General features: G+C 43.3%; 2 protein-coding genes across 2 annotated transcripts in view; one reads left to right on the top strand and one right to left on the bottom strand.

Annotated features, from left to right (window-relative positions):
• The window catches only part of LOC135468136 (soluble guanylate cyclase 88E-like), a 99,894-nt gene that overhangs the window by 40,811 nt on the left and 45,793 nt on the right, over nucleotides 1-13,290 (bottom strand). The window contains 2 exon segments of the mRNA XM_064746218.1: nucleotides 6,869-7,290; nucleotides 7,293-7,542. Of these exon segments, the coding sequence (XP_064602288.1) occupies nucleotides 6,869-7,290; nucleotides 7,293-7,506 (636 nt within the window). The 5' untranslated portion in view covers nucleotides 7,507-7,542.
• On the top strand, nucleotides 10,397-13,014 carry LOC135467596 (uncharacterized). Its single transcript, XM_064745368.1, has 3 exons — nucleotides 10,397-10,418; nucleotides 11,243-11,865; nucleotides 12,430-13,014. The coding sequence occupies exons 1-3, from the start codon at nucleotides 10,397-10,399 to the stop codon at nucleotides 13,012-13,014; spliced, it is 1,230 nt and encodes a 409-aa protein (XP_064601438.1).

Here is a 13,290-nt window from a genome sequence, read left to right as displayed (position 1 = left end):
CAGCTGATAATCAGTTTTCTTTGCTTTGGTTCAGTACTTCCAAGAACAGTTCCTTCAGGGTAGAGGCTTTCCAGCTGAATTCCATTACAGGTCAGACCCATTCATTCACTGATCCACACACAAGCTAAAGGCTAGAATAAGCTTTTTAAATAGGTCATTTGGTAAGAACACTTCCAGTCCACCATATGTAGAGAATAACCCTCATCCTTCTGCTACTGAGTTCTAGTTTGCTTGAGTGGAGGGCTTTTTTTTTCTCTCTGATCTATTTATTATATTTGTCAAACTGTCAAAGTTTCTAAAATTAAATCCCCTTTCTGTTTTTTCTAACTTATTTCTTGTAAAAAGGTTAGGATTTTTTTAAATTTCTTCAGTTCTTTCGCCATTATTTTTAAATATTGTATCTTATATTCAAAATACCATCCATTCTCCAGTAAAGGGACTGCAACATGCAGTGAAACTAAGAAATTCACACTGTAGGCAAAGTTTTGTAATATGTGACCATACAGGAAGTTAATGTATGCATCAGAACTGCGCAAACTACATGTAACAAAGTAATTTCGTGCAGTGACATAATGTGAACTTTAATTTTAACACACCCGAGAATATTGCCTCTACAAAAACAGACTTAAAATCTGTAATTATATACTGATTCTTATGATAAATTCTGAATTCACATTCCAGTTTTAATTCTAAAACTACTAACTGTAAAATAAGCAATTTTACACTTGTAAATGATGAAACTTGTACACATCGATATCAATTCTAACCATCTAAATACACACTACAAAAAATGCTCAAGTAACAAAATTATTTCTATGTACAGCACATCTGCTCTATTTACTTAAATCTAAAAAACACATTTTGATTGTCAGCACAAATTCTTATTTTTCATGAAACCTTTTTCCAAGATACATGTACTGGTATATATAATGTATGTACAGTTAAGCCTATCATGGAGGAGTACATATATACATTGTACATGCAGATGGGCTGTTTCAGAAAAACTGTGAGATTTTCTGATCACTTGTGGAGGTACATGTAAGAGGTAGTTGTTGTTGAAGCCTTGACAAATGAGAAGAATCACGTCATTGTAGAATCAGGCAGAAACATGAGAGCACAATTACCCCTATTACACATGTACAAAATCAGATTTGATGCATTTCAGATCTACCAGGTTTACATTACACCTTCACCACATTAAGATCAACAATTAGACAGACTATGTATTACACTGTTTCCTATTTATCTCTATTTAGACAAATTTAGCAGGCACACATACATGTAGTCTGATAATCTCTTCTTGTGCATGTATCACGTCAGCAATACCACATGGATCAGCAATATCACATGGACCAGCAATACCACATGGGCCAGCAATACCACATGGACCAGCAATATCACATGGACCAGCAATATCACATGGATTAGCAATATCACATGGGCCAGCAATACCACATAGATTAGCAATATCACATGGGCCAGCAATAACACATGGACCAGCAATACAACATGGACCAGCAATACCACATGGGCCAGCAATATCACATGGACCAGCAATATCACATGGACCAGCAATACCACATGGGCCAGCAATACCACATGGACCAGCAATATCACATGGGTCAGCAATACCACATGGACCAGCAATATCACATGGGCCAGCAATACCACATGGACCAGCAATACCACATGGGCCAGCAATACCACATGGACCAGCAATACAACATGGGCCAGCAATATCACATGGGCCAGCAATACCACATGGGCCAGCAATATCACATTGGGGCAGCAATATCACATGGGCCAGCAATACCACATGGACCAGCAATACAACATGGACCAGCAATACCACATGGACCAGCAATATTACATGGACCAGCAATATCACATGGACCAGCAATATCACATGGATTAGCAATATCACATGGGCCAGCAATACCACATAGATTAGCAATATCACATGGGCCAGCAATAACACATGGACCAGCAATACAACATGGACCAGCAATACCACATGGACCAGCAATATCACATGGATTAGCAATATCACATGGGCCAGCAATACCACATGGGCCAGCAATACCACATGGACCAGCAATATCACATGGACCAGCAATATCACATGGATTAGCAATATCACATGGGCCAGCAATACCACATAGATTAGCAATATCACATGGGCCAGCAATAACACATGGACCAGCAATACAACATGGACCAGCAATACCACATGGGCCAGCAATATCACATGGACCAGCAATATCACATGGACCAGCAATACCACATGGGCCAGCAATACCACATGGACCAGCAATATCACATGGGTCAGCAATACCACATGGACCAGCAATATCACATGGGCCAGCAATACCACATGGACCAGCAATACCACATGGGCCAGCAATACCACATGGACCAGCAATACAACATGGGCCAGCAATATCACATGGGCCAGCAATACCACATGGGCCAGCAATATCACATTGGGGCAGCAATATCACATGGGCCAGCAATACCACATGGACCAGCAATACAACATGGACCAGCAATACCACATGGACCAGCAATATTACATGGGCCAGCAATACCACATGGACCAGCAATACCACATGGGCCAGCAATATTACATGGGCCAGCAATACCACATGGACCAGCAATACAACATGGGCCAGCAATATCACATGGACCAGCAATATCACATGGGTCAGCAATACCACATGGACCAGCAATATCACATGGGCCAGCAATACCACATGGACCAGCAATACAACATGGGCCAGCAATACAACATAGACCAGCAATACCACATGGGCCAGCAATACCACATGGACCAGCAATAGCAATACCACATGGACCAGCAATACCACATGGACCAGCAATACAACATGGGCCAGCAATACCACATGGACCAGCAATACCACATGGACCAGCAATACAACATGGACCAGCAATACCACATGGGCCAGCAATACCACATGGACCAGCAATACATGTGCCAGCAATACCACATGGACCAGCAATACCACATGGACCAGCAGCAATACCACATGTGCCAGCAATACCACATGGACCAGCAATACCACATGGACCAGCATCAATACAACATGGATCAGCAATACCACATGGACCAGCAGCAATACAACATGGGCCAGCAATACCACATGGACCAACAATACCACATGGACCAGCAATACCACATGGACCAGCAATACAACATGGGCCAGCAATACCACATGGACCAGCAATACCACATGGACCAGCAATACAACATGGACCACATGTGCCAGCAATACCACATGGACCAGCAATACAACATGGACCAGCAATACCACATGGACCAGCAATACCACATGGACCAGCAGCAATACCACATGTGCCAGCAATACCACATGGACCAGCAATACCACATGGACCAGCATCAATACAACATGGATCAGCAATACCACATGGACCAGCAGCAATACCACATGGACCAGCAATACCACATGGACCAGCAATACCACATGGACCAGCAGCAATACCACATGGACCAGCAATACCACATGGACCAGCAATACCACATGGACTAGCAGCAATACCACATGGACAAACTTCGTTACAAACTGAAACTAGGTAAAAGCCATTTAGTAATACAATGTACACGTAATATACGTCAATCTATGCAAAATAAGGTCAACTAAGAGTAATCCAGCAAACAAAAATGTAAATAGCATGAAGCTTTATATATTTATACTACTACAACTGGCTCCACGGTGACAGTTATAGCTAACTGGCAGTGATGGGTTTGCAAACACAGTGATAAAGCCTCTACATGTACTCACAGGAGAGGACACTTAGCATCACGCACCGCACCATCATTTGATTTGATAGGCTCATTGATCATTTTCGAGGCTTTTTCCCTGCGCTAGTCAGGTACACATGTACACTTTATCTCCCCATTTCAGGATGGTACGCAGACACGTACACTTCAAGCTTCATATCAGGACATTCTAGCTCACACCAACAGCCAGAAAAAGCTATCAACTCTGTATCTGTGCAAATAGCATAGTGAAGACATTCTGCCGAGGGGAAACGACCGGTCAAGAAGTAGATAGCTCACTCAGCTACATTAAAGACAGTGAGTCGTCCAGGAACAATCATATCGGAGCCTCCATTTAGACATTAGCAAAGAAGGCCATGCAGAAATCAGCACAGATGGCAATTCCAGACAATATATATGTAGTTCCAGGGGTCTATGACTTTGGCCCAGGACATACGTACCAAGCTGGACAGTACATGTAGTTCCAGGGGTCTGTGACTTTGGCCCATGACATACCGAGCTGGTCAGTACATGTAGTTCCAGGGGTCTGTGACTTTGGCCCAGGACATACGTACCGAGCTGGACAGTACATGTAGTTCTAGGGGTCTGTGACTTTGGCCCAGGACATACCGAGCTGGACAGTACATGTAGTTCCATGGGTCTGTGACTTTGGCCCAGGACATACGTTCTGAGCTGGACAACACATGTAGTTCCAGGGGTCTGTGACTTTGGCCCAGGACATACCGAGCTGGACAGTACATGTAGTTCCAGGGGCCTGTGACTTTGGCCCAGGACATATGTTCTGAGCTGGACAGCACATGTAGTTCCAGGGGTCTGTGACTTTGGCCCTGGTCATATTTACTGAGATGGACAGTACATGTGCATGTAACTGAAAGTGCACCTGAACCAAACAATGCGATATATTGTTTTTTGTTTTTTTTTTTCGAATGAAAACATCAAATGTGGCAAAGTTTAAATTTTAGAATGAAATCTGCACAACCAAGCATTCAGTAACTGATCACAATCTTCTTGTATTGTTATACTGGTTCTTCTAAGCCTTCCATTAAGATTGCTTGGCAGTGAACTAACTTCTGAACACATTGCACTGCTCTCCTTAATAGTTATTTCCCTTGAAATGTTTCTTTCTTCAAAACCCATTCCACACCATCATCTATAAAAGTATGCTAAAGAAAAACCAAAATGTTCCACAACAAATGTATGATGTCTAACAAATACATGTACCCTAGCTCTTCTGACCCTAGATATGAACAAAAAGTTTTTCCAAGCACCAACACATAAAGCAGAACGTTTAGGAATGATGTGCAATATATCCTGATTTAGCTGTGCATGTATCAGTATCCATATAATTATGAGGTGACTGTGAGGACACTCTCAGTAAAGGAGAGAGACTGGTAATACAGGTGTCCATCTGGCCAGACAATATGACGGGGCCTCTCGTTCCCTGTCACATCAATCTGTATAAACCAATAAAATCTGTGTCTCTGTATGAAATATAATTGGATAACTGAAAGCTTCCCTTAGGCCACCAAACTGAGACTGGTAGGGAACATGAGATATAGTCAGCTTAGTATCACCAGCACAAAACCCTCAGTTCACAGGGAGCCTGGATTCTCAGGATTTGTGATGGTGGTTCTGTTGTCTTCTGCCAGGTTCACTTGTCAACTGATTTCCCACTGTACAAAGCAACACTTCAAAATCGACATGGACCTTGATTAGCCTGTTACATGTTACAATACAATTTAGATGCTGCCTGGATTGGATTGTTAACTTATTTATTTGATTGGTCTTTTATGCCGTACTCAAAAATATTTCACTTATACGACAGCAGCCAGCATTATGGTGGAAAGAAACCAGGCAGAGCCCGGGGGAAACCCACGACCATCCACAGGTTTCAGGCAGGCCTTCCCACATATGGCCAGTGAGGAAGCCAGCATGAGCTGGAAATGAACTCACAGCGACCACACTGCTGCGAGATTCCTGGTTCATTATGCTGTACTAACGCACTAACTAACTGAGCCACGGACACCACTGGATTGAATTGTGTTTGGTGAGTCACTAGAATACAATAAATATTAACATGCAGTTGTAGCAGCATGAAATCATGAACAATTCATTAACCTGTTAGCCAATGCTATCATCACACTTACACTTGGCTTTATCACTTAACACTGTGTTGTAGAGGCTCACTTCATATAGGGAGTTATGATCAGGGAGTTCAGATCAGCCGATGTATGTATTCTAATACTGTGAAAATCTGGGAAATAAGTCTGGGAAATAAGCTCTGCACATGGACATGTTTTTTCTTTTTAATGTTGTAATTACATAACAAGCTCGATTTGGCAATATCTGCAACATTTCCCGTATAAGATTTTGCGTTCCCTTGCATCCAGAACCCTCTTTAAATGAATGGCCTATGTTAAAAGATAGGAAGCAAATACTGTTACAGTCAAAAATGTTCATTATACAATACCTTAGATTCAAAAGGAGCCACTATAACATTCCAAGAAAAATCCACTATAAAATACCTTCTCAAAAGATTCTGTATAAAACACCTTCACGGAAGGGTTCACTATAGAATACCTCCACAGAAAATTCACTATAAAATACCTTCTCAAAAGATTCTGTATAAAACACCTTCACGGAAGGGTTCACTATAGATTACCTCCACAGAAAATTCACTATAAAACACCTCCCCACAAACGTTAACTACGAAATACCTTCACAGAAAGGTTCGCTATAAAACACCTTCACAGAAAGGTTCACTATAGAATACCTCCACCATTCCAATACAATTTTTTGCACCCTTCCTACTTGTTGGGGGTGAGGAGTCTTCACCCTGGCAGAAACTTATTACAATTTTCACATAATTCAATATATACCTCTTTCAGTCTGCTATGACCATCCAAGCATAGCTTGATTTCACACAGAACATTTTTATGTAGAATTTATGTTGCCATCTGATATCACCATTTGTTCGGAAACCTTCACCTATATGATGTGACTATTACCTCACCGAACATCAAACTGGAGAGATACTTGCCAACTTACCTTGAAAAATACTTTTCCAGGTAAAAGTGAAGCTGTAATGTTCCCTGAGGTAGCTACTTTTTGCACTGGTGGCTTATAACCCTGATTGTCAAAGTTTAACCTGAAGATCACATGACAACCATTTGCAACTATCCTTTCTTCAATCACTAGTATCTCCACATCCACACCATAGAAATTAATGGCACATTGCTGAAGCTGACCCACAACATAGTGTGTGAAGCCTTGCCGCTTAGTCCTGTAGTTCAGGATACAACCAAAGCGGTCCTCTTTTTCCACGTAGAAGGACGGACTCTGAAGACGAGGATAACTAAATCTCATAGTTTCGTGAAGATTATCAATTCCATTGAGGAAGTCACGATAGTGACGACCAGATATGCGTAGAATTTTGTCATATCCATAATGGCTGAAGAACTTGACGAACCAAGTCCGAAGTAGAACATGTAATAATCCTTTGTTCCCTTTTGCAGCACGTGCGCACAGCTGGCCGCAATGTCGGACATGATGTTGTCTGGATAAACCTTGTGCGTGGCAAATATCATGTTACGTAAGCCAGCGTGCTCGAGAATTTCCTGCCACTTTGTCTCTCCATACAACTCCTTTACATAATGCTGGATGCTTTCCAGAAGCATACCATACATGGTCCCACTTTTGGGAGTCCGGAAAAAACTGGAGGTCTGAAAAACAACAAAAGAAATGTTAATGTACATATCTATATTTATTTACTATTTATTTATTTATTTCACTGTTGTTTAATGGTAATGTTCACTTCTCCAAACTGGAGAGAGCAGGGCAAATTATCAACCTGTGGCAAGTTACTGAGGAGTCACATGAACCTAAGCTGTATTTGGCTGTGGCAAGTTACTGAGGAGTCACCATGAACCTAAGCTGTATTTGGTGTGCCGCTGTTTGAGCCAACCTTCTTACATTGTGTGGCTCTGAGTAGATTCCAAAGCTGTTTTTTGACTTAAGTCAGAATTTTAAAACTCTGTACAATGCTTAGTTTTTATACTGGCAGTTGAAATTTACACACATTTGTTTCTAGATAGCACTGATGAAGGGGATAAAATTTAAATTCCCAATGCACAAAAATAAACCTTAAGACTGCATTTCAAATCTTAATTTTTTGGAATAGAAAAATATAAATAATTTTAAAAACGCTTTTCGAATTAAAATGAAATGTTCTTTATAAATTGCAAAATTTGATTGTCTAAGGGCCAAATGGCCTGTTAAAATGTGCGCGTAACTGAACATTCCTGTTTTCATTACTACACTAAACATGTTTTCATACATACCTGCAGATCAGTTTTACACTACAGCCATAATTTTACAAAACCTCAAGTAATCCGTAAATCATCTCAGGCTGCATCAGATATCACCACAGAAAACAACCTCCTATTAAAGAGCTTTCAGTAACCCCATAACCCCAAGGAAAAATATCACTTGCTTTGAATCGCTCACCTGGACAAGAGTCCCAAACTCTGCCAAGAGTTCAGGCTCACAATACTGTGGAAGCCAAGTGGTTTTCAATGAATTAAAGATTGTGCAAACAATCCCACAAACGCTGTCAACCATGATTAACCTGCTGCTGCCGCCCCAGCCAACAGTTGTGGCTGATTGTAAGCCTGTGTAGACTGACTAAAACCCTGATCAGATGACCTCAGCTGATTCTGGGTCGCCAAAAAACCCAGCTGATCCCAGTTATAAGGTCGATCTATGCCTGAATTTATACTGGACTAAAACCCTGATCAGATGACCTCAGCTGATTCTGGGTCGCCAAAAACCCAGCTGATCCCAGTTATAGGTCGATCTATGCCTGAATTTATACTGGACTAAAACCTGATCAGATGACCTCAGCTGATTCTGGGTCGCCAAAAACCCAGCTGATCCCAGTTATAAGGTCGATCTATGCATGAATTTATACCGGGCAAACTACATTACGAGCTGGAAAAACCAAAAAATGAAATGAACCTGTACCTTATCATAGTTCTTACCATTTACAGCCACAATGCACTTTGCCTGATCAGGGCAAAGTAGGCAAGATTCATGTACAGTAGTCTAAGAACTAAGATGTTTTTGGTTACTCCTAATAAAGACATTTTAAGCATGACCTGAGCCATAACCAACTTTACACTATAAGAACAGCAAAAAATTGTGTTCATTGCAGGTGCATGTAACGGTGGGTTAACAGAAATCTCTTAAAGACCACAGACATGAATTTTTGTCAGATACTCAATAACAGCTTGAGCTTCTGCCATTAACATTGTTACAATAGAATTTATGTGTGGTTTCACAGAGATTTCTGGGAAATTTTGACAACCTGTCATCCATTAACATTTGGAATAGAAATGTTGGAACCTCATAAAATAACCATGCTGGATGACTCCATCTTCAGGCTGCCAAAGCAACCAAAGTATCCTGACCTTGAACAAATAAGGTTAAAAGATTAATATTATTGTCTCATATCTGATAACATTGGAATTGATGAAATAAAACATAAGGCTAAAAGGTAACCAAAAAACCTTAACATAACAAGTAGCTCTGGGCCTCAACATTTCCCAATACCTCTCCTCCAATCCTCTCCAGTCACTCTGATCAGTCATGTAAACTTTTGACGTATTTGTGACCAAACTTCATCTGAACTGATTACAATCTTATCGATTCTGAGGAACCCAGCCACCAGGAATCAAGTTTCATTGCATTTGGCTCTGTGCTTTTGTTGAGATAAAGTTTGCGAGTCAAAACATGAATTATGATCCAAGTAGAAATAAAATATTCTTTAACAATGTTCATTTTACCTAACACTCCCACCCATAGATACATGTTTGACGAAAATGACATCAGTTTTAATCTTTCACACATGATCAAAATGGTTTTTCAGTCCATTTAGAACATTAAATTCATCTATCACTGCATTAATAAATGAACATTTACATGTATGCTGTTCCTGTATAAATACATTTAATTATTTTCATTATTTTTTCGTCTACCCATGAATCATGTACTGATCTTAGCCAGAATTGTTTATTATCATTGCACAACTCATTGTTAATCCAGAGCCTCTGGCAAGAACAGTCTATAATCTGAAAAAGAATGTGGCTGGCTTTCAAACTTGAAATAATAATCCTCGCTTTTGGCAAAAGTGTGGGATAAAAACAAGATAAGTGGGTTGGCATAGTGTGGAATAAAAACACGATATAGGTGGGTGGGCACAGTGTGCGATAAAAACAAGATAGGTAGATGGGCATAGTGTGGGATAAAAACAAGACAGGTAGGTGGGGACAGTGTGGGATAAAAACAAGATAGGTGGGTGGGCAAGATGTGGGATAGAAACAAGATAGGTGGGTGGGCATAGTGTGGGATAAAAACAAGATAGGTGGGTGGGCACAGTGTGGGATAAAAACACGATATAGGTGGGTGGGCACAGTGTGGGATAAAAACAAGATAGGTGGGTGGGCACAGTGTGGGATAAAAACAAGATAGGTGGGTGGGGATAGTGTGGGACAAAACCAAGATAGGTGGGTGGGCAAGATGTGGGATAGAAACAAGATAGGTAGGTGGGCATAGTGTGGGATAAAAACAAGATAGGTGGGTGGGCATAGTGTGGGATAAAAACAAGATAAGTGGGTGGGTATAGCATGGGATAAAAACAAGATAGGTGGGTGGGCAAGATGTGGGATAGAAACAAAATAGGTGGGTTGGCACAGTGTGGGATAGAGTCAAGATGGGTGGGTGGGTACAGTGTGGGATGAAAACAAGATAGGTGGGTAGGCATAGTGTGGGATAAAAACAAGATAGGTGGGTGGGCACAGTGTGGGATAAAAACAAGACAGGTGGGTGGGCATAGTGTGGGATAAAAATGATATAGGTGGGTGGGAAAAGTGTGGGATGAAACAAGATAAGTGGATGGGCAAAGTGTGGCATACAAACAAGGTAGGTGGGTGGGCAAAATGTGATATTAAAACAAACTAGGTAGGTGGGCATGTGTGGGACAGATACAAGATATGTGGGTGGGCAAAGTGTGGTTTAAAATCAAGATTTATTTATTTGATTGGTGTTTTACACTACAAATTAGATGCTACCTGATTGAATTGTTTATTTTCATTTATTTGATTGGTGTCTTATGCTGTACTCAAAAATATTTCACTTGAATGACAGCGGCCAGCATTATGGTGGCAGGAAACCAGGCAGAGCCTGGGGGAAACCCACGACCATCTGCAGGTTGCTGCCAGACCTTCCCACGTACGGCCAAAGTGGAGCTGGACTTGAACTCACAGTGACCGCATTTGTTCCTGGGTCATTCTGCCGTGCTGGCGTGCTAACCAACTGAGTAAACCAGTGTGACAGCCTACAGTCCTTCCCACTCCTGTGTGACAGCCTCCATCTCTTCCCACTACAGTGTGACAGCCTCCACCCCTTCCCACTCCAGTGTGACAGCCTCCATCCCTTCCCACTCCAGTGTGACAACCTACAGTCCTTCCCACTCCTTTGTGACAGCCTCCATCCTTTCCCATTCCAGCGTGAAAGCCCCCATCCCTTCCCATCACAGTGTGACAGCCTCCATCCCTTCCGACTCTAGTGTGACAGCCTCCAGTCCTTCCCACTCCAATGTGACAGTCTCCACCCCTTCCCACTCCAGTGTGACAGCCTCCAGTCCTTCCCACACCAGTGTGAGAGCCTCCATCCCTTCCCACTCCAGTGTGACAGCCTCCATCCCTTCCCACTCCAGTTTGACAGCCTCCATCCCTTCCCACATCAGTGTGAGAGCCTCCACCCCTTCCCACTCCAGTGTGACAGCCTACATTCCTTCCCACTCCAGTGTGACAGCCTCCATCCCTTCCCACTTTTGTGAGACAGCCTCCACCCCTTCCCACTCCAGTGTGACAGCCTCCATCCCTTCCCACTCCAGTGTGACAACCTACAGTCCTTCCCACTCCTTTGTGACAGCCTACAGTCCTTCCCACTCCAGTGTGACAGCCTCCACCCCTTCTCATTCCAGTGTAACAGACTCCATCCTTTCCACTCCAGTGTGACAGCTTCAATCTTTTCCCACTCCAGTGTGAGAGCCTCCATCTTTCCCACTCCAGTGTGACAGCCTCCATCCTTTCCCACTCAAGTGTGACAGCCTCCATCCCTTCCCACTCCAATGTGACAGCCTCCATCCTTTCCCACTCCAGTGTGACACCCTCCACCCCTTCCCACTCCACTGTGACAGCCTCCATCCCTTCCCACCACAGTGTGACAGTCTCCACCCCTTCCCACTCTAGTGTGACAGCCTACAGTCCTTTCCACACCAGTGTGAGAGCCTCCATCTTTCCCACTCCAGTGTGACACCCTCCACCCCTTCCCACTCCAGTGTGACAGCCTCCACCCCTTCCCACTCCAGTGTGACAGTCTCCACACCTTCCCACTCTAGTGTGATATCCTACAGTCCTTCCCACACCAGTATGAGAGCCTCCATCTTTCCCACTCCAGTGTGACAGCCTCCATCCCTTCCCACACCAGTGTGACAGCCTTCATCCTTTCCCACACCAGTGTGAGAGCCTTCATCTTTCCCACTCCAGTGTGACAGCCTCCATCCCTTCCCACACCAGTGCGACAGCCTTCATCCTTTCCCACTCCAGTGTGACAGTCTCCATCCCTTTCCACACCAGTGCGACAGCCTTCATCCTTTCCCACACCAGTGTGAGAGCCTCCATCTTTCCCACACCAGTGTGAGAGCCTCCATCTTTTCCCACTCCAGTGTGACAGCCTCCAGTCCTTCCCACACCAGAGTGACAGCCTCCATCCCTTCCCACTCCAGTGTGACACCCTCCATCCCTTCCCACTCCAGTGTGACAGCGCCCATCCCTTCCCACTACATTGTGAGAGCCTCCATCCCTTCCCACTCCAGTGTGAGAGCCTCCATCCCTTCCCACTCCAGTGTGAGAGCCTCCATCCCTTCCCGCTCCAGTGTGACAGCCTCCATCCCTTCCCACTCCAGTGTGAGAGCCTCCATCCCTTCCTACTCCAGTGTGACAGCCTCCATCCCTTCCCACTTTTGTGTGACAGCCTCCATCCCTTCCCACTCCAGTGTGACAGCCTCCATCCCTTCCCACTCCAGTGTGACAGCCTCTATCCCTTCCCACCATGGCCATAATTCACCATAATCACCTGTATACAATCCCCTAATCATTTCTAACCAATGACCATCACATCCAACATCACAGAGGACATACAGTCTGGTCCCACCATAAATAAACACACAGAATACTCATTCCAGTACCACAGTGGGTGCACACTGCAGACACATTCTATGCTCACCATATCATGTGTCCGTGTTTATGATATTATGCCTAGTCCTTGATAAATGGGGTTGTAATGTAATGAGATAAACAGCTGAATTTCTCCTCACACTCAGTAGTTAGCCCTATCCTCCCACCAGT

Source organism: Liolophura sinensis, chromosome 6, assembly GCF_032854445.1.
Source record: "Liolophura sinensis isolate JHLJ2023 chromosome 6, CUHK_Ljap_v2, whole genome shotgun sequence".
NCBI classification, from domain to species: domain Eukaryota; kingdom Metazoa; phylum Mollusca; class Polyplacophora; order Chitonida; family Chitonidae; genus Liolophura; species Liolophura sinensis.
Note: the sequence above shows the minus strand (reverse complement) of the source record. Positions and strands in the feature narration are given on the sequence as shown.

Coding starts and splice junctions, on each gene's coding strand:
- LOC135467596 (XM_064745368.1), top strand. CDS start 10,397: ATGTGGGATAGAAACAAGATAG. Junction 10,419..11,242: donor GTGGGATAGAAACAAGATAG/GTAGGTGGGCAT, acceptor CCTGTGTGACAG/CCTCCATCTCTTCCCACTAC. Junction 11,866..12,429: donor CCACCCCTTCTCATTCCAGT/GTAACAGACTCC, acceptor TTCCCACTCCAG/TGTGACAGCCTCCATCCCTT.